General features: G+C 44.6%; 1 protein-coding gene across 2 annotated transcripts in view; it reads left to right on the top strand.

Annotated features, from left to right (window-relative positions):
- Nucleotides 1–23,699, top strand: part of STX18 (syntaxin 18) — a 308,804-nt gene that overhangs the window by 125,334 nt on the left and 159,771 nt on the right. For both annotated transcript variants that reach the window (XM_063923349.1, XM_063923359.1), the window contains exon 2: nucleotides 8,952–9,019. In XM_063923349.1, coding sequence (XP_063779419.1) covers nucleotides 8,952–9,019 — 68 coding nt within the window. The remainder of the gene's footprint in view (nucleotides 1–8,951; nucleotides 9,020–23,699) is intronic.

Raw genomic sequence — 23,699 nt, 5'->3', positions numbered from 1 at the left:
TGGCTGCTTCCATTGCATAGTTGTATTCATTTTGGCTTTTTGGGAGTGTTGCGCCTTCCTGAGTTTTGATGTTGTACATTTTATTTTTCTCTACATTTCATGTACAGTGATGTGCAATGATACAGCACTCCTATTACAGCACTCCTGGCGCTCATCAAGCATTTGATTTGATGATGCTGTTGAAAAAGATTAGTCTCTCCTTATATCTGCAGATTTTTTTTTTTTTTTTCTAGTAGAGATGAAAGTTGCGGAATTGTCTCTGGACTAACTTTAAAGTACCCTCTGGAAATGTTTACTGGGTTCATTATTTTCAATTTCACTTGTTTTGAACAGAGTTTTTATAGTTGTTATGCTATGAAATAACCTTTTAAATAACGTTTTATAGCTAATGTAGTGTGTGCGCAGAACAATAACAGCATTTTATTTTTTTGGGGGGAGGGGGGGTTGCTAATGCTACTAATTTACTTTATACTCCTGTATTTTACTGCAGTAGGTTCATGCTAAGGACTCTCTCTCTCTCTCTCTCTCTCTCTCTCTCTCTCTCTCTCTCTCTCTCTCTCTCTTGTGTGTCTTGTAAGCTAAGTTCATCAGGGCTGCCATGTGGTTTATTCTGGAGGGGGGGGGGAACAGTGATCTTTACAGGTTTCTGTGGCTTCAGAGTAGTGTGTTTGGCCAGCTCACCTCAAAATGCTGATTAAATGCACAATAGCGGTTTTGGAACAGATTTTTATATGATCCTGGAGCTCATAAATACCTTCTACTTTATATTGTAATGATATCAGAAGTTATGTTATAGAAAATATGTTATCACTTATTTATGTAGTGCGTGCATATTCAACAGCGATTCCAGTATGTTTTTGCACTGGGACAGTTAATTAATTGCAAACACTGAGAGAACATACAGACTCCACACAGGTTTGGGTATGTATACACCGAGAAATATTAGCAAGTAATCATTTTAAGAAATGTTTACAGTCGGTGCTTTACAGCACTTTGCAAGCATGCTGCTAATGGTATTACTATTTCTCTGTCATTCTCTGCTGCCATCTTGTGGTGAGATTTATGTTGGCATTGCTTATACAAACCTGCTCATTGCAGTTGGTGATTAACAACATTTTCACATCAATTTCGGGGGATAATTGACTCTCCGTATTTGGCTGCTGAATGTTCCATTTTTCTGTGGAGGAATTTATCCTTAATTGTTCTGCGTGGGATTTCTTCCATCATTTTCGTTCTGCCTAAACATCTACCTCATCCTCATCACAGATCAGACAATTGTTGTTCCACCTCTATTTATAGACTTTTTAGAATCCACAAAATTTACATTTGCTACGGGGCATGTTGGGGCTACAAATTGTGCTGCAACTTTGCTCATCCAGATTGTCTAAAAGAAATTGTTTTAGAAACCTTGTAGTAGTGTGCAACAGGCTCAATACAATATATGTTGTGCCATAGATTCTCTTTTCTACTCCTCTGTAGCCCGCATGTCTGCAGGACATTGCCCTGATCCAAGTGCTGTCTGAAAGGGGCATATCTAGAAGGCTTAGCAGAACTCTTCCATCCTAAACACTTGTGTGTTAAAAATACCTTTACTTGTCCGTACCCCACTGACCACTGGTTGTGTCCCCGTCTTATCAAAGGTTTTATCTATGGCAGATTAATCTAGATCAGGGCTGGCCAAACTGGTCCTCGAGATCTACCAACACTTCACATTTTCCAGACCACCTAACTGATGCACAGGTGTAGTCATTACTAATAAAGATGTGCTGCATTCATTCCAAACTGACAATTCTACAGATCTCCAGGAGGCCTGGAAAACATGAACTGTTGGTAGATCTCGAGGACTGGTTTGGCCAGCCCTGATCTAGATTCAACTATGCTCTCTGCTTAATCACACGTGCTCTATGAGCAACAACGCCTAATTTTTCCCCCTCCTGTGCCGGGCAGTCAGTGGCAGTGCATACATACTGAGCATTAGGACGACCATATCGCTCAGTGACATCACGCTGCGGCCGGGTCGTGCAGGCAGCTCTTAGACGACAGTCCAAATTGACCTGCATGCACGGCCGACAGCAAGGGTCATTAACGACCCATAGGGCCGCAAATCGATCATTGTTGCCGGCATGCACACTTGCTGAGAAAGTGAACGACGTCGCTCAGGGAGGGTGACAATGAGCAACGTCGTTCATTTTCTCGTCAAGTGTGTATGCACCTTTAGGTGCACATCCGAAAAGGCGCGTTCTATCTGTATTACATACGTTATGCTAATTTCTTTTAAAAGTCTGGGAAATCTCTTTAATCCGTGTTCATTATGTAACGTTTATTATAAGGAATGACGCCCAATTAGTAGTGATGAGCGGGTTCGGTTCCTCGGAAACCGAACCCACCCGAACTTCACCCATTTTACACGGGTCCGAGGCATACTCTGATTCTCCCGTATGGCTCGGTTAATCCGAGCGCGCCCGAACGTCGTCATCCCGCTGTTGGATTCTCGCGAGATTCGGATTCTATATAAGCAGCCGCGCGTCGCCGCCATTTTCACTTGTGCATTGGAAATGTTAGGGAGAGGACGTGGCTGGCGTCCTCTCCGTTTATTAATAATATTTGTGCTTATTGCTTAATTGTGGGGACTGGGGAGCAGCTGTATTATATAGGAGGAGTACAGTGCAGAGTTTTGCTGACAGTGACCACCAGTATACGTTGTCTGCCTGAAAAACACTCCATATCTGTGCTCGGTGTGCTGCATATATCTGTGCTCACACTGCTTAATTGTGGGCACTGGGGACCACCAGTATATATTATATAGGAGGAGTACAGTGCAGAGTTTTGCTGACCAGTGACCACCAGTATACATTGTCTGCCTGAAAAACACTCCATATTTGTGCTCAGTGTGCTGCATATATCTGTGCTCACACTGCTTTATTGTGGGCACTGGGGACCACCAGTATATATTATATAGGAGGAGTACAGTGCAGAGTTTTGCTGACCAGTGACCACCAGTATACGTTGTCTGCCTGAAAAACACTCCATATCTGTGCTCAGTGTGCTGCATATATCTGTGCTCACACTGCTTTATTGTGGGGACTACCAGTATATTATATAGGAGGAGTACAGTGCAGAGTTTGCTGACAGTGACCACCAGTATACGTTGTCTGCCTGAAAAACACTCCATATCTGTGCTCAGTGTGCTGCATATATCTGTGCTCACACTGCTTTATTGTGGGGACTGGGGACCAGCAGTTTTACTATCCATCCATACCTGTGGTGCATTTTAGTTTTGCAGTTTGCTGACAGTGACCACCAGTGTATATATAGCAGTACGGTACGGAAGGCCACTGCTCTACCTACCTCTGTGTCGTCAAGTATACTATCCATCTAGATTCTATACCTGTGGTGCATTTTAGTTTTGCAGTTTGCTGACAGTGACCACCAGTATATATAGCAGTACGGTACGGAAGGCCACTGCTCTACCTACCTCTGTGTCATCAAGTATACTATCCATCTAGATTCTATATCTGTGGTGCATTTTAGTTTTGCAGTTTGCTGACAGTGACCACCAGTATATATAGCAGTACGGTACGGAAGGCCACTGCTCTACCTACCTCTGTGTCGTCAAGTATACTATCCATCCATACCTGTGGTGCATTTCAGTTGTGCGCAGTATATATAGTAGTAGGCCATTGCTATTGATACTGGCATATAATTCCACACATTCAAAAATGGAGAACAAAAATGTGGAGGTTAAAATAGGGAAAGATCAAGATCCACTTCCACCTCGTGCTGAAGCTGCTGCCACTAGTCATGGCCGAGACAATGAAATGCCATCAACGTCGTCTGCCAAGGCCGATGCCCAATGTCATAGTAGAGAGCATGTAAAATCCAAAAAACAAAAGTTCAGTAAAATGACCCTAAAATCAAAATTGAAAGCGTCTGATGAGAAGCGTAAACTTGCCAATATGCCATTTACGACACGGAGTGGCAAGGAACGGCTGAGGCCCTGGCTTATGTTCATGGCTAGTGGTTCAGATTCACATGAGGATGGAAGCACTCATCCTCTCGCTAGAAAAATGAAAAGACTTAAGCTGGCAAAAGCACAGCAAAGAACTGTGCGTTCTTCTAAATCACAAATCCCCAAGGAGAGTCCAATTGTGTCGGTTGCGATGCCTGACCTTCCCAACACTGGACGGGAAGAGCTTGCGCCTTCCACCATTTGCACGTCCCCTGCAAATGCTGGAAGGAGCACCCGCAGTCCAGTACCTGATAGTCAAATTGAAGATGTCACTGTTGAAGTACACCAGGATGAGGATATGGGTGTTGCTGGCGCTGGGGAGGAAATTGACAAGGAGGATTCTGATGGTGAGGTGGTTTGTTTAAGTCAGGCACCCGGGGAGACACCTGTTGTCCGTGGGACGAATATGGCCATTGACATGCCTGGTCAAAATACAAAAAAAATCACCCCTTCTGTGTGGAATTATTTCAACACAAATGCGGACAACAGGTGTCTAGCCGTGTGTTGCCTTTGTCAAGCTGTAATAAGTAGGGGTAAGGACGTTAACCACCTCGGAACATCCTCCCTTATACGTCACCTGCAGCGCATTCATCATAAGTCAGTGACAAGTTCAAAAACTTTGGATGACAGCGGAAGCAGTCCACTGACCACTAAATCCCTTCCTCTTGTAACCAAGCTCCTGCAAACCACACCACCAACTCCCTCAGTGTCAATTTCCACCTTACACAGGAAAGCCAATAGTCCTGCAGGCCATGTCACTGGCAAGTCTGACGAGTCCTCTCCTGCCTGGGATTCCTCCGATGCATCCTTGAGTGTAACGCCTACTGCTGCTGGCGCTGCTGCTGTTGCTGCTGGGAGTCGATCAGCATCCCAGAGGGGAAGTCGGAAGACCACTTGTACTACTTCCAGTAAGCAATTGACTGTCCAACAGTCCTTTGCGAGGAAGATGAAATATCACAGCAGTCATCCTGCTGCAAAGCGGATAACTCAGGTCTTGTCAGCCAGGTGAGAAACGTGGTTCCGGTATCCACCGTTAATTCAGAGGCAACTAGAGACTTGATTGAGGTACTGTGTACCCGGTACCAAATACCATCTAGGTTCCATTTCTCTAGGCAGGCGATACCGAAAATGTACACAGACGTCAGAAAAAGAGTCACCAGTGTCCTAAAAAATGCAGTTGTACCCAATGTCCACTTAACCACGGACATGTGGACAAGTGGAGCAGGGCAGACTCAGGACTATATGATTGTGACAGCCCACTGGGTAGATGTATTGCCTCCCGCAGCAAGAACAGCAGCGGCGGCACCAGTAGCAGCATCTCGCAAACGCCAACTCGTTCCTAGGCAGGCTACGCTTTGTAGCACCGCTTTCCATAAGAGGCACACAGTTGACAACCTCTTACGGAAACTGAGGAACATCATCGCAGAATGGCTTACCCCAATTGGACTCTCCTGGGGATTTGTGACATCGGACAACGCCAGCAATATTGTGCTTGCATTACATCTGGGCAAATTCCAGCACGTCCCATGTTTTGCACATACATTGAATTTGGTGGTGCAGAATTATTTAAAAAATTACAGGGGCGTTCAAGAGATACTGTCGGTGGCCCAAAGAATTGCGGGCCACTTTCGGCATTCAGCCACCGCGTGCCGAAGACTGGAGCACCAGCAAACACTCCTGAACCTGTCCTGCCATCATCTGAAGCAAGAGGTGGTAACGAGGTGAAATTCAACCCTCTATATGCTTCAGAGGATGGAGGAGCAGCAAAAGGTCATTCAAGCCTATACATCTGCCCACGATATAGGCAAAGGAGGGGGAAATGCACCTGACTCAAGCGCAGTGGAGAATGATTTCAACGTTGTGCAAGGTTCTGCAACCATTTGAACACTGCCAGCCTGAGTCGGGTCATTCCCCTCATCAGGCTTTTGCAGAAGAAGCTGGAGACATTGAAGGAGGAGCTAAAACAGAGCGATTCCGCTATGCATGTGGGACTTGTGGATGGAGCCCTTAATTCGCTTAACCAGGATTCACGGGTGGTCAATCTGTTGAAATCAGAGCACTACATTTTGGCCACCGTGCTCGATCCTAGATTTAAAACCTATGTTGTATCTCTCTTTCCGGCAGACACAAGTCTGCAGAGGTTCAAAGACCTGCTGGTGAGAAAATTGTCAAGTAAAGCGGAACGTGACCCGTCAACAGCTCCTCCTTCACATTCTCCCGCAACTGGGGGTGCGAGGAAAAGGCTAAGAATTCCGAGCCCACCCGCTGGCGGTGATGCAGGGCAGTCTGGAGCGAGTGCTGACATCTGGTCCGGACTGAAGGACCTGGCAACGGTTACTGACATGTCGTCTACTGTCACTGCATATGATTCTGTCACCATTGAAAGAATGGTGGAGGATTATATGAGTGACCGCATCCAAGTAGGCACGTCAGACAGTCCGTACGTATACTGGCAGGAAAAAGAGGCAATTTGGAGGCCCTTGCAGAAACTGGCTTTATTTTACCTAAGTTGCCCACCCTCCAGTGTGTACTCCGAAAGAGTGTTTAGTGCAGCCGCTCACCTTGTCAGCAATCGGCGTACGAGGTTACTTCCAGAAAATGTGGAGAAGATGATGTTCATCAAAATTAATTATAATCAATTCCTCCGTGGAGACATTCACCAGCAATTGCCTCCAGAAAGTACACAGGGACCTGAGATGGTGGATTCCAGTGGGGACGAATTAATAATCTGTGAGGAGGGGGATGTACACAGTGAAAGGGGTGAGGAATCGGAGGATGATGATGAGGTGGACATCTTGCCTCTGTAGAGCCAGTTTGTGCAAGGAGAGATTGATTGCTTCTTTTTTGGTGGGGGCCCAAACCAACCAGTAATTTCAGTCAGTCGTGTGGCAGACCCTGTCGCTGAAATGATGAGTTCGTTAAAGTGTGCATGTCCTGTTTATACAACATAAGGGTGGGTGGGAGGGCCCAAGGACAATTCCATCTTGCACCTCTTTTTTCTTTCATTTTTCTTTGCATCATGTGCTGTTTGGGGACAATTTTTTTGAAGTGCCATCCTGTCTGACACTGCAGTGCCACTCCTAGATGGGCCAGGTGTTTGTGTCGGCCACTTGTGTCGCTTAGCTTGGCCATCCAGCGACCTCGGTGCAAATTTTAGGACTAAAAATAATATTGTGAGGTGTTCAGAATAGACTGGAAATGAGAGGAAATTATGGTTATTGAGGTTAATAATACTATGGGATCAAAATGACCCCCAAATTCTATGATTTAAGCTGTTTTTGAGGGTTTTTTGTAAAAAAATACCCGAATCGAAAACACACCCGAATCTGACAAAAAAATTTCAGGGAGGTTTTGCCAAAACGCGTCCGAATCCAAAACACGGCCGCGGAACCGAATCCAAAACCAAAACACAAAACCCGAAAAATTCCCGGTGCACATCACTGCCAATTAGGAGAAAATACTTGGTGACAAACGCATCCTGAATTAATTAAATAAATAAAATGCACTTACTAGGGAGGGGGGGGGGGGGGGTACACACACTTAGAGATCCTTGCTTAAATTCTAAGCATTCTGACTAGATTGCTTAGCAGTTATGCACACATCGCTCTGTGTGTATCCCCCATAGCGATGCTAGGCCCCGCTCGTCGCTATCGCTGACTCTAGATCGGCCAGCATGCATGCCAGATCTAGTCAGATCGCTCACTTCACCGCTGGGTGAAGTGAGCGTTTTGGGGTTCCCCCCCCCCCCCCTCGTCCAGAGATGTGTGCTGCGCGATCTGTGCTTTACTGGAGGGTTACTTCTGTTTGGATGAGCCATTGAGGTGTACCCCATTACAAGCTCATAATATAAGCTAGCTTGACCAGTATTCCTGAGCATGCAGCCTATAAATTCATTAGGCCTGTGATTTCCAAACTTTCTGGAATCACTGCCCCCTATTGTATCAGCATTTTATTCACAGTGTCTCTAGGCCAAAGGTTTCTTATTGACAGTCTGCCAAAAGTGTTAAATTAAGTAAATTGTGCTTTATATGTCATCCTTAAGGGGTGTGCTCACGGAGCGATCCCAGACTAAAATCTAAGCAATCTGATTGCTTAGATTTTAAGCATGATATCTCCGTGTGTACCCCCCCCACAGCGATAGCGATGCGCTGCCCCGCACATCGCTATCGCTAGATTGGCTCAATCTATCGGGTCGCTCGTTTCACCTGCTGGGTGAAATGAGCATCCGTCCGTCCCTTCCCCGCATGCTCAGCTCACATCGTGCTGTGCGGAGTGTGGGGAGGGATGCGTGCTGAGCGGTTCGCTCAGCACACCCCTCTCCCCACATCTGCCCGTGAATACCGGCCTCTAGGTTCAAATATCTGGTCGTGGGCAGGGTTGCGATTCTTTTTAACCACATGTTTTAGGATAGGCAAAACCAGAGCTGGTGGCTGCCAGTCACATCAACCATAAGTTATTTAATTTGGTACTGGTCCACCAAACCTGAAAGCACCATCGGTCATTACAGCACACAGGAGCAGATGTATTAAGCCTGGAGAAGTGATAAAGCAGTGATAAGTGGAAGGTGATAACGCACCAGCCAATCATTACGGGTTTGAAAAATGACAGGAGCTGATTGGCTGGTGCGTTATCACCTTCCACTTATCACTGCTTTATCACTTCTCCAGGCTTAATACATCTGCCCCACAGTTTGGTAGCCACTGCACTAGGCACCAGTAATATCACTTAGAGATGAAGAAATGTGTGCCTAATGATGTAAACTCCGTGAATATGGGTTCAGCGCGCAAAGAGGCACTGCCGCCATTGTTGTTAGGCGAGGGCTACAGCTTATTCTTTTATATGCAGCTACTGGGGTTGAATTTGTAGTGTCATCTTAGATCTATTGTCACATTCCTGGTAAATCTTTCGGTACTAAAAATGTGCCTCTTTCCTTCTTGTTTAGATCAGCAACATCGGAAAACTGAAGGATTTTCTCCTGGAGCACAGAAAGGATTACATTAATGCTTGCAGGTGAGGACAACTCACTTTGGGGATATTGGGGCAGATGTATTAATCCTGGAGCAGTGATAAAGCAGTGATAAGTGCAAGGTGATAACACACCTGCCAATCAATTCCTAACTGTAAATTTACATATTGGAGCTGGTTGGCTGGTGCGTTATCACCTTGCACTTATCACTAATTTATCACTTCTCCAGGCTTAATACATCTGCCCCATTGTTTGAAGTATAATATTAATGTCATAATATACTATTATAATTTTTAAAAGTAGAATGAAGGTGTATAATAAGATAGTGGACCGTCCATGTGAAAGTAAAAGGTGGCTTGTTGTACAGTGTTACTGCATACATAGAAGTTCATCCCCACAAAACCGGCTGCCTTGCCTAAAATTGATTAATCTCCACAATATGCTATCTCTCAGACTGTCTTTTGCCATGTCTGCCACCTTGAAGATTTGCTTTTCAAGAGCTCACTATGACAGGAAGTCTTAGGTATCCCACTGCAGTGACACATTAACCAGTAATTATTTACCATATAGTCCGGGTGTGTCAGGTATGTAGTGATGATAATAGACAACATATTTAGTAGGTCTCTCAGTTAAGACCACAAAGACAGACCATTGTTATATTGAATTTAGGGCCTTATTCAGGTTTCCTAGCAATTGGGCAAAACCATGTGCAGTGCAGGTGGGGCAGATGTAACATGTGCAGAGAGAGTTATATTTGGGTGGGGTGTGTTCAAACTGAAATCTAAATTGCAGTGTAGTAATAAAGCAGCCAGTATTTACCCTGCACAGAAACCAAATAACCCACCCAAATCTAACCCTCTCTGCACATGTTACATGTGCACCACCTGCAGTGGTTTTGCCCAATTGCTAACTTTTTTGGTTTGCCAACAAACCTACTATGAGGCAGGATATGCTTATTTTAAGAAAGAGACATGGCGCAAGTAAGTGGCGAAGAGCATTGCGCGCCTAATTGGGCTTTTTGGCACGATTTAAGATTAGGTGTATGTGAACACGTCTGTACTTTATTTAGCCTGGCCTCACAGAGCACTTTAAGGCCAGTACAGACGGGAGAGATGTGTGCTGAGGGATCTATCAGTGAGCACTCAGCACACATCTCTCCCCCCACTCAGCACAGCGTGATGTGTGCTGAGCAGGAGGGACAGCAGGTGAAATGAGCGATCTGCTAGATTGAGCTTGCATGCAGACCAATCTAACACCGTCGATAGTGATGCACGGGGACACGCATCGCTATCGCTGTGGGGGGTACACACGGAGAGATCACTGCTTAACTTCTAAGCAATCTAGTCAGATTGCTTAGAATTTAAGCACTGATCTCTCTGTGTTGTATCCCCCTTTAGGGGCAGATGTACTAAAACTCCACTTATCATGTAGATAAAGCTGCTCCCGCTTCACTTGCTGCTGGACTCGCTTGCTACTGTCTCCTGGAGATCTGCAGCAGTGAGATTTTTTTTTTTTGTAAGACATTTATTGACAGCTGGACAAAAGGGACAGAGCTCACTTCCTGCTTCTCCAGTGAGGAGTAGCAGGTATCGGCAGCTACAGGAGGTGATGTTAGCACTGGAGATGACATATGCCTGTAATACCCCTTTTACACTCGCAGGAAAGTTCATTCCCAGGAATGTGTCCCGGTATATTTGCCGGGACACATTCCCGGGAATGACCCTTTCACATTAGCGGGCTGACCCGGCATATTGCTGGGTCAGTGACGTCACCGCTGAGTCTCCCAGAGGCGGTGCTTGGAGATAATCTTCTCCAAGCACCGCCTCCTCCTATGAAGAGAGCGGGTGCCGGGTCGCCTTGACCCGGTATACCCGTTTACACTGCCAGCTTCCCGGGACGGTGCCGGGTTCAACCCTGGTCGAGACCTGGGATGAAATCCCGGGATGCTCGTCCCGGGAAATTGTCCCTGTACCCATTCATACTGAGAAAAATCCCGGGATGATGCACGTTCACGTGCAATATCCCGGGATTTTTCTGCGAGTGTAAAAAGGGGTAAGAGTGACCTCTCCTGTTAGTAGCACCTGGGACACTTAGCGCTGCCATAGGAGCGCTAGTAGGCTGTAGGCAGAGCATTTCCCTTTAGTACATATTGAAAAGTAATATGTACAGGGATTTTCTCTGGCCTTAGTGCTATTTCCTATGATGGACAAGTACATGGTGTTACAACAGTACTGCCGTGGGCCTGCGTGGTGTATGTGTGGCAAGGGGTTAATCAAAGAAAACCCACCTGCTCTGTCTAGCAATAATCACCTAGCTTTGTTTCACTAGTTGATATTTTAACAGGAAGACTTGGGTAACTCCCCTTACTTGTAATACCATTACAATGTATATCCCACTGCTGTTAAACTATAAGTTAATCAGAGTTATTAGCCAAATTATGTCATATAATATAGTTATGTAACGCTTATACGAGCCAAGTTGTCTGGCAAATTTATTAATGCAGAAACAGAACTTTATTAAATGAGGCTTACAATATGAGAAACAATGCTTAATGTACTCTATGTGCCCAAACCTATGTGTGGACACCTGATTATCATATGTAATGGTTGTGAGTATCTCATTCCAAAGTTATGTGGGTAAATATGAAGTTTCCCCCCCCCTTTGCTGCTGTAACAGCCTCCACACTGGGAAGGTTTCTATTAGATTTTGGAACGTTTGCATCCATTGAGCCAGAGGATTATAGAGGCTTTTGCGCAGACCAATCAAATTCTTCCACTCTAAACTTGGAAACCATTTCTTTTGATTGGCCTAACCTTTGTTTCCTGCTGTGACAGGAAAAAGCTTTCCCCTAACTTTTACCACAAAGTTTCCAGCAATATTCTAGAATGCATTTGTATGCTGTAGTATTAAGATTTAACTAGAGCTAGGCCAACTCATGGAAACAGCGCTTCCATTATTCCTCCTCTACCAAGCTCTACTATTGGCTGCTTCCCCTTTGGGGCCAGGTGTGTTTTCCTGGCATCTGGCAACCCAGGATCATCTGTCAGGCTGCCAGATTAGTCACTCCAGAGAACTACTGCTCTGGAGCCCTATGGTGTTGTGCTTTACACCACTCCTGGTGACATTTGGCATTGCCCATGATGGTCTGAGACTTTGGTATGGATGCTCAGTGAGAGATATCCGATACATGAAGCTACCCGCGAACAGCTCTTGTGCTGATATTGCTCCCACACTCTTGTCCCATTGAGCTTGTGTGGCCTGCAAGTTTCTACTTCATGACAACAGTACATACAGTTGGCTTGGCAGCATTGGCAACGGCAGAAATGTGAAGACAAGTGTGTATGCAAGTGCATACACACTTGCCGATGTTTGCTGCGACGGTGGGGGGAGGAGCAATATCGCGCTTCGGACCTGCATGCTGGATACGACTCGCGGGAGCACGCATAATATCCTGTATCGTGATTACACACTTTACAATATCCCAATGAACCGGACGATATCAGCCAGATTGTATGCAATATTACATCGTGTGTACGCACCCTAAATGTAGAAGTATAGGATGTGATAATGCCCCGAAGGAATGCTTTGGCCACCTGCCAATACAACACGGGATTGCCAATGTGAGAAATATTAGTCATTCCGTGCAGTTAATAAACTGTCCTTGAATTTATGAGAGTATGCTAAGGAAGGTGGGAAGCGCTACTGTTTATAAGAGCCAATGCTGCTAAAATTCTGTAATGTTACCCAAGTAGGGGCGTGATCAGAAACTGAAATAACGTTGATACCAGTATCTATGACCTGAGCGATTAATGCATTAGAGAGGACTATATAATCTATCCTAGAAGATGATAAATGTGGGGTGGAAAAGAGGTGTATTCCCTCTCAGTAGGAGGTGTATTCCCTCTCAGTAGGAGGTGTATTCCCTCTCAGTAGGAGGTGTATTCCCTCTCAGTAGGAGGTGTATTCCCTCTCAGTAGATGGTGGTCTGCAGCTATAAGTTAATGACCAGTGATCACATATATATTTGACACTGACCCTATGAATGCGTGTGGAGGAGGAAACTAGACGGTCTATCTAGGACATTATATGCCACTATAATAAAGTCACCACCCAATATATTATAGGAATCCATATGTGGGTATAAATTATTAATAAGGGTAAGAAAATAAGTTTCTAGATGTATTATAGAGATATAGGAAAGCGAAGGGGGGATGCACATTTTTTTATGTGCTAGATTTAGAGCAACGGTTGACTAGTATTTTCTCATATATATTTTTATATACTTAAACCCACACCACAATATACTGTATTTCTCTACATGTGGCCGCATGCCAAAATGTATAATGCAGTAATACCCTTACTTAAAATAAAGAATGGTAAAAGTGAAGCATTTGTGCGTTTCCAGCAAGGTAGGAATTAAATAAGTTACATATCCAGCAGTACTTTACTTAGGGCCTAATTCAGACCTGATTGCTAGGCTGCGTTTTCATACAGCGGGCGATCAGGACTAAACTGCGTATGCACCGCAATGCGCAGGCGTGTCGCACGGGTACAAAGCGAATTTCCGCGAAGGATCTGTTCGCGTGGGCATTCGCAAGGAGATTGACCGGAAGAAGGCGTTTGTGGGTGTCAACCGACCGTTTTCTGGGAGCGATTGGAAAAATGCAGGCGTGTTCAAGCGTTTGCAGGAAGGGTTCCTGGCGTCAATTCCGGGACTGGACAGGCTGAAGTGATCGCAGCGGCTGAGTAAGTCCTGGGCTACTCAGAAACTGCACAGGATCTGTTTGTACAGCTCTGCTACATATGCGTTCACACACTTGCAAAGCGAAAATACACTCCCCTATGGGCGGCGACTATGTGAACGCAGGACTGCAAAAACCCCTAGTGAGCGATCAGGTCTGAATTAGCCCCTTAGTCACGCATATGTAGGCCTATAGGAAAGTATTATGTTAGCATACATTGCATGGCATACATTGTGCAGTGTATGTACTTTTTCCTATTTGGGAACCATATACTGTAGCTGTGCCTCAAACTCCGGTCTTTATACTGCAGGAATTAAGGATCTACCTCTGCATTATAGATAAGATGTTTCTTTATATAAGAAAACCTTTATGAAGCTGCTTATTGTACGCTGTTTTTCTTTTCTTTTCTGTGGTGCTGTAAATAAGGACATTCTTTGAACATATCTATTACTATGATGTTCCATTCCCGCATTTTATAGTGTACTCGGTGAAACTGCGGTTTTCTTCCTACATGGACCGTAAAGAACATGTTCAGGCATTTTTTGACTGTCATAAACACATTTGATTTCTGTCTCCTGGTTAACTCTCCGGTAGTGGAAACTCAGTTTAAAGATCTTGCCCACTGGTACAAATGCCCTTTGTTGCTTACCAAAATGTTCCCAGGGTTTCCTGCCACTTGTTGGCGATGTGCTCAAGTTTTCCTGCTTCATATCTGGTGGGTCTGTGTAGGGGTGTAGTATGAGTAGCCAGCGGCCGGGATCCCGGGGGCCAGCATACCGGCGCCGGGATCCCGACCGCCGGCATACCGACAGCTGGGCGAGCGCTAATGAGCACCTTGCGGGCTCACTGTGCTCGCCACGCTACGGGCACGGTGGCGCAACGCTGTTTATTCTCCCTCCAGGGGGGTTGTGGACCCCCAAGAGGGAGAATGTGTCTGCAAGCCAGCGGTCGGGATCCTGGTGCCAGTCTGCTGGTCGCCGGGATCCCAGCCGGCGTCATACTGAAGACCACCCCTGTGTAGCGCTATGCCCCTTTTGGAATTTAGTGATAGCTTTGTCTAGAGCAGGCATGTCAAACTCAAAATTCCAACTGGGCCGAATAATCAAGGTCTAAAGGCCCCCATCCACTAGTCAGATTTGGGCAGTTTTCTTCAGATTTCGATGCATCTGACCGTCTTATCTGAAGAAAAGTGTCACATCGGATGGCTCTTCAGATCCAATGCTCACTCCCGTGTCAGATATGTCTGAACTACAGATCTCTGAGGCTGCCCCAACTATTTATCTGAATCTGAAGAAAACAGGTGCACATTGGATTGTTTTTTTTACTTCAGATGTATCTGATCAGATTCATCTGAAGCGTCACTTGACTGGCATCTCCCTAGCCACTCCCACCCACCAAGAGGGGGAACAGCGGCAGCAGCAGCATCAGATCAATCGCATGTAGCATGTGTGCATCAGATATATCTGATGCGATCTGGCACATGATATATCGCATCAGATATATCTGAAGTGAATGTAATTAAAATTAAAGCCAGGGTCTGATCCAATTCCCGGGAGAGTTCAAGAGAAATCTGATGCTATCTGCAGTTCAGACAAGTCTGAGTAGTGGATGGCCACCTAAGTTTGTGTGGGCCGCAAGAAAAAGTTTTCTGTGCAATTTTGAAAGTTTTATTAGAAAACCCAATAAGGTTTTAAACATTTATTTACTTTAATGTTTTCTACCCGATACTGGACACCTCTTTGCTGTCACCAAGTTTCCAATTTCAGGAGAAATCTTACTTGATATGATAACTTTTAAAACTGAACCACATATCGGTGTGAGCTGGGAACTGTGTTATTACTCCTCATATATCACTGTATAGTCCCCTCTCCTCTATATAATGATGATAATAATAATAATGATGATAATACCACATATCGGCGTGTGCCAGGAGCGGTGTTATTCCTCCTCATATATCACTGTGCGGTCCCCTCTCCTCTGTCTAGCTGTTCTATCCGTTCTTCGCACAGGCGTTTCTAATTTTCACGGTTGTAAATATAAACGAGTGTTAAAAATTTGGTAAATCTTTAGAGCTGTAAATGTAAGACGTTTTAATATAAGTAAATATTAATCCATGGTTCTTGGCATTACCTGAGGAGCACCTGTAGCAGATACAGTAAAAAGTGACAGGACCATTTTTGTAGTTTAATAAATTCTACACACTGGAGGTGCAATCCAAATTTTTACACGATTGTCCATTTGGGCATTAGCGTTCACGCAACGCAAGCCTCGCATCGGTAATGACGTCATTATGTCAACCCCCTTTTCGTCCTCTGAGGGGAGGTATATTAAAATTCTAATTAGGCAGGTTTCCTATTTCCCCCCGCCTGCAGAATACCTATGTTATATTTCATCTTCCTAATATCGGGTGAGAGAATTAGTGATGAGTCAGTCAGTGAGTGAGGGCTTTCACATATATATATATATATATATATATATATATATATATATATATATATATATATAGATCCCACACGATGGAGGCACTCGGCGAAATAATAACTGACACCACCACAGCCGGTACGGTCAACGTTTCAGGGACTTCTCCCTTTTATCAAGACACAACCAGCACTAACACAAATAGAAATATATGTACAGAACAGTCTCTTACCAAACACCAATCAATGAGCAGCATCCGCTTTCCCCCAGCCCCCGGCGCTGAACTCCACAGCTGTCTCCCATCCCGCCGAGAGCAGCGTCCGTGCAGGGTGGGCGCGGCCTCCTCCTGCTGAGTACAGGTTGCCTAGCAACGATCACCCTCGCGTCCTCCAGCCAATCGCCGCAGCCCAAGACCGCTGACATCACAGGCGCATCACTTCCCCCGTGGGAGCGGCTTGACCAGCGGCAACTGACTGGCTCACTCACCCGAGGGGTTGCCTAGCAACCACTCTAAACAGGAACTGGTCACGAATACCAAATTACACCACATGTGCAAGTGAACACAAAACAAATACAAATCACAAACATGCCTATAAAGACTTTAAGGTATTCTGGTCGTCCTCCATAATAATGTAGTGGAGAGCGGCGAGACAGTAAGAACACTACGGCTGATACATATCAGGCCTGTAAGTTGAAAAAACTAATTATATAAAGCGAACAATACTGTTACAGCTAAAGATAACCTTCTAACATTAATAATGTATTCTTGGGTAATTACAGGTATGAATTACATGGAATACCCACATAACATGTATCCTAAATAACAAACCAGACTCCGACTCAGCCGATACCAGCTTATAGATGAAAAAATTACAAGAAACAACTAAAGCTCAATGCTTCTTTGAGGCCATGGGGATGCACAGTCTGCAATTTGTGTATCTACCATGCCTCTTTCTGTAGCAGGGTTTTACCCCTGTTACCCCCTCTGATACTATCCGGGATATGATCAATAATTTTGTAGCGAATGGTCGCAAGGGAATGATGGCAATTCTTAAAGTGTCTTGCCACCGGCTGATCACTTCCTTTCCCCTCCAGTGCCGCCCTAATGCTGGATCTATGTAACGCAATTCTCTCCTTGAACTGCCTCACACTTTTGCCTACATATAGCAAGCCACACGGGCACTTGATATAATACACAATGAATTTGCTAGTACACGTAAGGGCATATTTAATCTTAAATGCTTTCCCTGATCTAGGGTGCAAAAACGTATCACCTGTTTCCAGGCAACTACAGGTAGTACATCCTGTACATCTGTAGTTCCCCGGTTGGCGTGTAAGGAAATGAGCTGGCTTTTCTGGACCATACTTAGAAATATCATTATGAACTACAAAGTCCTTAACGTTACGTCCTCGCCTATATGAAGCCATCAGAGAGGTATTTTTCAATGAGGGCAAATCTTTATCCCTAGAGATCACAGGCCAAATTCCTTTGGCCCTACTATATAGATGTTTGCTGGCAGTAGTATAGTCCTGAGTCCACACCATCCGTGACTGTTCATCAGAACGTGTTTTGGTCCTGAGTGCCTCAGATCGTGAAATGGCTAAAGCTTTTTGCTGAGCTTTTTGAAGTGAATCTGTAGTATATCCTCTGGCTTTGAATTTTTCTGTCATGTAGGAGATCTGTATCTGGGCATCCTCCTCGTCGCTACAGATTCGTCTTATTCGCAAAAATTGGGAAAACGGGAGACTCCACTTCATGGATTCTGGATGAAAGCTGTTTGCTCTTAAGACCGTGTTTCGGTCAGTGGGTTTGTAATACATGCTTGTATTGATACTGAAGTCAGACCCTATTGAAACTGCTACATCCAGATAGTGGATTTTTTCAAAACTGCATTCAAACGTAAATTTAATATCAGAATCCTTTGCATTAATTGATGTCATCATCCCTTTGAATTCTGTTTCCGTTCCTGTCCAGACGATGAAGATGTCGTCTATGTAGCGACGAAAAAGAAGGATGTTATCCGCGTATTCCTGATTGTTAAAGAACAGCTGTTTCTCTACTACACTCATAAATGCATTGGCGAAACTGCGTGCCACGCACGATCCCATGGCACACCCAGTTCGTTGACGGTAGATCTTATTATCAAACAGAAAGTAGTTTCTTTCAAGTGTAAGACCAAGGAGAGTAATGAAAAAGCCAATTTCAGGTCCACGATATTCGGGTTGATTCCTCAGGAATGTTTCCATCGCCTGTAGACCCCTATCATGGGGAATACTGGTATATAGATTAATCACGTCGACTGTACACAGCAAATGGCGAGTCGGTAACGGTGAAATGGACTGTAGTGTTTGAATGAAGGCAGTGGTTGGCTGGAGGACGCGAGGGTGATCGTGGCTAGGCAACCTGTACTCAGCAGGAGGAGGCCGCGCCCACCCTGCACGGACGCTGCTCTTGGCGGGATGGGAGACAGCTGTGGAGTTCAGCGCCGGGGGCTGGGGGAAAGCGTATGCTGCTCATTGATTGGTGTTTGGTAAGAGACTGTTCTGTACATATATTTCTATTTGTGTTAGTGCTGGTTGTGTCTTGATAAAAGGGAGAAGTCCCTGAAACGTTGACCGTACCGGCTGTGGTGGTGTCAGTTATTATTTCGCCGAGTGCCTCCATCGTGTGGGATCCATATACTCGTTTAGAGAGGTTGTGCACCGGACCCGTTGTATTCTTCCAAGCGTGAGTGCCAGACACTTTGTATATTTATATATATATACAGGTTGAGTATCCCATATCCAAATATTCCGAAATACGGAATATTCCGAAATACGGACTTTTTAGAGTGAGATAGTGAAACCTTTGTTTTTTGATGGCTCAATGTACACACACTTATTTTAAAACACAAGTTATTAAAAAATATTGTATTAAATGACCTTCAGGCTGTGTGTATAAGGTGTATATGAAACATAAATTAATTGTGTGAATATAGACACACTTTGTTTAATGCACAAATTTGTAAAAAATATTGTCTAAAATGACCTTCAGGCTGTGTGTATAAGGTGTATATGAAACATAAATGCCTTCTGTGCTTAGACTTGGGTCCCATCACCATGATATCTCATTATGGTATGCAATTATTCCAAAATACGGAAAAATCCGATATCCAAAATACCTCTGGTCCCAAGCATTTTGGATAAGGGAGACTCAACCTGTGTGTGTATATATATATATATATATATATATATATATATATATATACAGGCATAAAGTCCCGGCACTCCACTTTGAATACGGTAAAGTTGCTGCGGTGCCTTCCCAGAGGTGAATCTCCTCAACGAATATATTGTAGAATGAGGGCGGCACTCACGCAGGCTGATGCAGGTAAAAAAAAGTCAGTTTTATTGATCCGACATGTTTCGGGGATTAACCCCGTCCTCAGGGCTTTAACAACCCAAACTGAGCACAAAACAGACATATATACCCTACCCAAAACCAAACAATCATGATAAAATGCCACTCACCTGCTCCACGGCGCCATAATGTGCATCCGGTCACCGAGCAGCGCGTTCACATCGCTCACCACTGACGTCATCCAACCGCGCCACGTCACCATCACCTAGGTAACCAGAAGCTACTCACGCTGGAAGCCCGGGAGTAATCAGTGATCCACGCTGACAGCCCGTGATGTCATCAGATGGCGCTCTGCGGTGCGGTTACCGTGACAGCTACAACATAAACAGAAAACAAAACACAATAAACATACAATAAGTGCATGGCATAACGATCCTACTGCCTAGAAAGGCAATGCATAACAACTACCATATTCTTAATAAGACATATGTCAAAAATATACTGTTGATGTACTGACGTGTGTATCCGCCACTATTACATAACAACTAAACCTACATTAGAGCAGTTAAATGTCAAGGTAATGTACATATTAAGGAGGTTTATAAAAAAGGTTTATAAAAAAACACTGAAGGCCTAGATTTTCATTCAGGCCATGAGGAGAAAGGGTACCCAGTTTATATATCCATCTGGACTCATGTTGTAACAATACTCGATCCCTATCCCCTCCTCTGATGGTCTTAGGGACTTGATCAATCAAAATAGCCCTAATACTCGCCACCCCATGTTTATATTCTAAACAGTGACGAGCAAAGGGTTGATCACTATGGCCCTTCTCCAAAGCTTTTTTTATAGCACTTCTGTGTAAAGCCATACGCTCACGAAACTGACGTATGGTCTTGCCCACATAGGCAAGACCACACGGACATGTCAAAAGGTACACCACATGTGTAGAGGTACATGTGAGACGATATTTGATGGGAATCTTCTTCCCAGAAAGGGGATGGTTAAAGGTATTACCAATCATAAGTGTGTTACAGGTGGCGCAACCCAGGCACCTAAAACAACCCAATTTGGTTCTCAAAAAGTGGGATTCCTGTGTACTAGTCAATTGGGTGACATCTAGTTTAACTATATGATCACCAATGTTTCGGCCCCTAGTGTAACTAGGCAATAGTGAAGTGTGGGCCAATGATGACAGAGCTCCCTCCGTCTGTATAATTGGCCACAATGCTTTAGCCTTTTTAATGTTCCTGTTAGTGGCCGTGGTAAATCTATTAACCCAGGGCAATTTATGATTATCCTTACTGCGGGATTTAACTTCAGGGCTCAAGGCTTGTTCACGAGGAATACTAAGAGCCTTGGATCTCGCTTTTTCAAGTTCCCTCAGGGGATAACCCCGTTGTGCAAATTTATGCAACATACTATCCATAGCTATCTCAGTATCCCTAGGATCTGATGTAATACGTCTAACCCGCATAAATTGTGAAAAGGGTAATCCCCTTTTCAATGAACCAGGATGAAAACTTCGATAGTCAAGTAACATATTCCTATCAGTGTTCTTAACAAATAAGGAAGTAGACAGCTTACCCTGACTAATGGTGATGGCCACGTCTAAATAATTAACAGTGGCACCATCAATGACAAACGTAAATTGTACCGGGTGCTGGGTTGCATTGTGACCCTCCCACAGATTAATCAGATCCTCTCTAGTGCCCTGCCATAACACTATCAAATCATCAATGTACCTTCTGAAATAAATTACCTTAGACTTAATAGTAGGGTCCAGATAAAACATTCTAGTCTCAACCTGATGCATAAATGCGTTCGCGTACGACGGGGCCACAGCGGACCCCATCGCACACCCCGCAAGTTGTAGAATAAATCTGCCATTAAAGACAAAATAATTCCTTCTTAGAATTTTGTTCAACAAAGACAAAAAGAAAGATATCTCCGGGCCTTGATAAATAACGTTATCTTGAATAAGAACTCTCACAGCTTCAATGCCCGCCTCATGCGGTATACATGTGTATAAACTCGTGACATCCGAGCTGCACAGCAACACCCCCTCAGGTAAATCACCCAGGGCCTGCAGCTGTAACAGGAGGGATGTCGTATCTTTTAAATATGAGGGAAGGGATTGAATGCATGGATTCAAAAAGGCATCGAGATACACAGAGACAGGGTGGTATAAAGACCCTCTGGCAGACACAATAGGTCTGCCAGGAGGGTCCACCAAGGACTTATGGATCTTAGGCAACGTATAGAACAGTGGGGCCTTAGGATGTTCAATAGTAAGAGCCCTTACTGTATCCTCTGCAATTATACCCTGATCCTTGGCGTTTAACAAAAATGCATCCAACTCTCTTTTGTATTCTTTAGTCGGGTCCATTGTGAGCCTTTTGTAAACCCTGGTGTCTTTAAGTTGACGTTCACATTCATTAATATATTCATCAAGGTTTTGGATCACAATGGACCCGCCCTTATCAGCCTTGCTGACCACTATGTCTGTTCTAAGGGACAGGTTACGTAACGTTACCATCTCAGATCTAGAGAGATTAAGATGGACCTGATCTAACATAAACATAGTGTCCTCAGATTCTAACATCCGCAGAAACGTCCTGATTGAAGGGTTCAGACTGGGAGGGTCAAAATTTGATCGTGGAGCAATCCTTCGTAGCTGTGATGGAATCTGCGACTCTGAATTGTCCACAGATCGCGAGTTGAAATATTCTTGTCGCCTCAAAGTTCTACCTAATCGGTGTAGTTCCACTTTCCTTTCCAAAGGATCCGGAAGAACCGTGGGCACAAAGGACAACAGTCCTTTTGCTAATAGATGGTATTCTTGATCAGTTAGTGGTACAGAGGATAGGTTAAAAACCAATTCTTTTAGGCTCGCGGCGGTTTTTGAGCGAATGATCCTTTGATTTTGTTTCGCCCTCCGCGTCCTCTCCCTCTTCCTGGTTGCGGGGTCCCTCTGGTGGTACTTCTCAGTCTGAAAGGGTTTTCCCTTTAGGCCATGGAGACCAAGGAATCCGCACCCGATCCAACCGTACCCCGCAACCAGGGAGAGGACGCGGAGGGCGAAACAAAATCAAAGGATCATTCGCTCAAAAACCGCCGCGAGCCTAAAAGAATTGGTTTTTAACCTATCCTCTGTACCACTAACTGATCAAGAATACCATCTATTAGCAAAAGGACTGTCCTTTGTGCCCACGGTTCTTCCGGATCCTTTGGAAAGGAAAGTGGAACTACACCGATTAGGTAGAACTTTGAGGCGACAAGAATATTTCAACTCGCGATCTGTGGACAATTCAGAGTCGCAGATTCCATCACAGCTACGAAGGATTGCTCCACGATCAAATTTTGACCCTCCCAGTCTGAACCCTTCAATCAGGACGTTTCTGCGGATGTTAGAATCTGAGGACACTATGTTTATGTTAGATCAGGTCCATCTTAATCTCTCTAGATCTGAGATGGTAACGTTACGTACCCTGTCCCTTAGAACAGACATAGTGGTCCGCAAGGCTGATAAGGGCGGGTCCATTGTGATCCAAAACCTTGATGAATATATTAATGAATGTGAACGTCAACTTAAAGACACCAGGGTTTACAAAAGGCTCACAATGGACCAGACTAAAGAATACAAAAGAGAGTTGGATGCATTTTTGTTAAACGCCAAGGATCAGGGTATAATTGCAGAGGATACAGTAAGGGCTCTTACTATTGAACATCCTAAGGCCCCACTGTTCTATACGTTGCCTAAGATCCATAAGTCCTTGGTGGACCCTCCTGGCAGACCTATTGTGTCTGCCAGAGGGTCTTTATACCACCCTGTCTCTGTGTATCTCGATGCCTTTTTGAATCCATGCATTCAATCCCTTCCCTCATATTTAAAAGATACGACATCCCTCCTGTTACAGCTGCAGGCCCTGGGTGATTTACCTGAGGGGGTGTTGCTGTGCAGCTCGGATGTCACGAGTTTATACACGTGTATACCGCATGAGGCGGGCATTGAAGCTGTGAGAGTTCTTATTCAAGATAACGTTATTTATCAAGGCCCGGAGATATCTTTCTTTTTGTCTTTGTTGAACAAAATTCTAAGAAGGAATTATTTTGTCTTTAATGGCAGATTTATTCTACAACTTGCGGGGTGTGCGATGGGGTCCGCTGTGGCCCCGTCGTACGCGAACGCATTTATGCATCAGGTTGAGACTAGAATGTTTT

Source organism: Pseudophryne corroboree, chromosome 1 (genome assembly GCF_028390025.1).
Source record: "Pseudophryne corroboree isolate aPseCor3 chromosome 1, aPseCor3.hap2, whole genome shotgun sequence".
Lineage (NCBI taxonomy): Eukaryota > Metazoa > Chordata > Amphibia > Anura > Myobatrachidae > Pseudophryne > Pseudophryne corroboree.
Note: the sequence above shows the minus strand (reverse complement) of the source record. Positions and strands in the feature narration are given on the sequence as shown.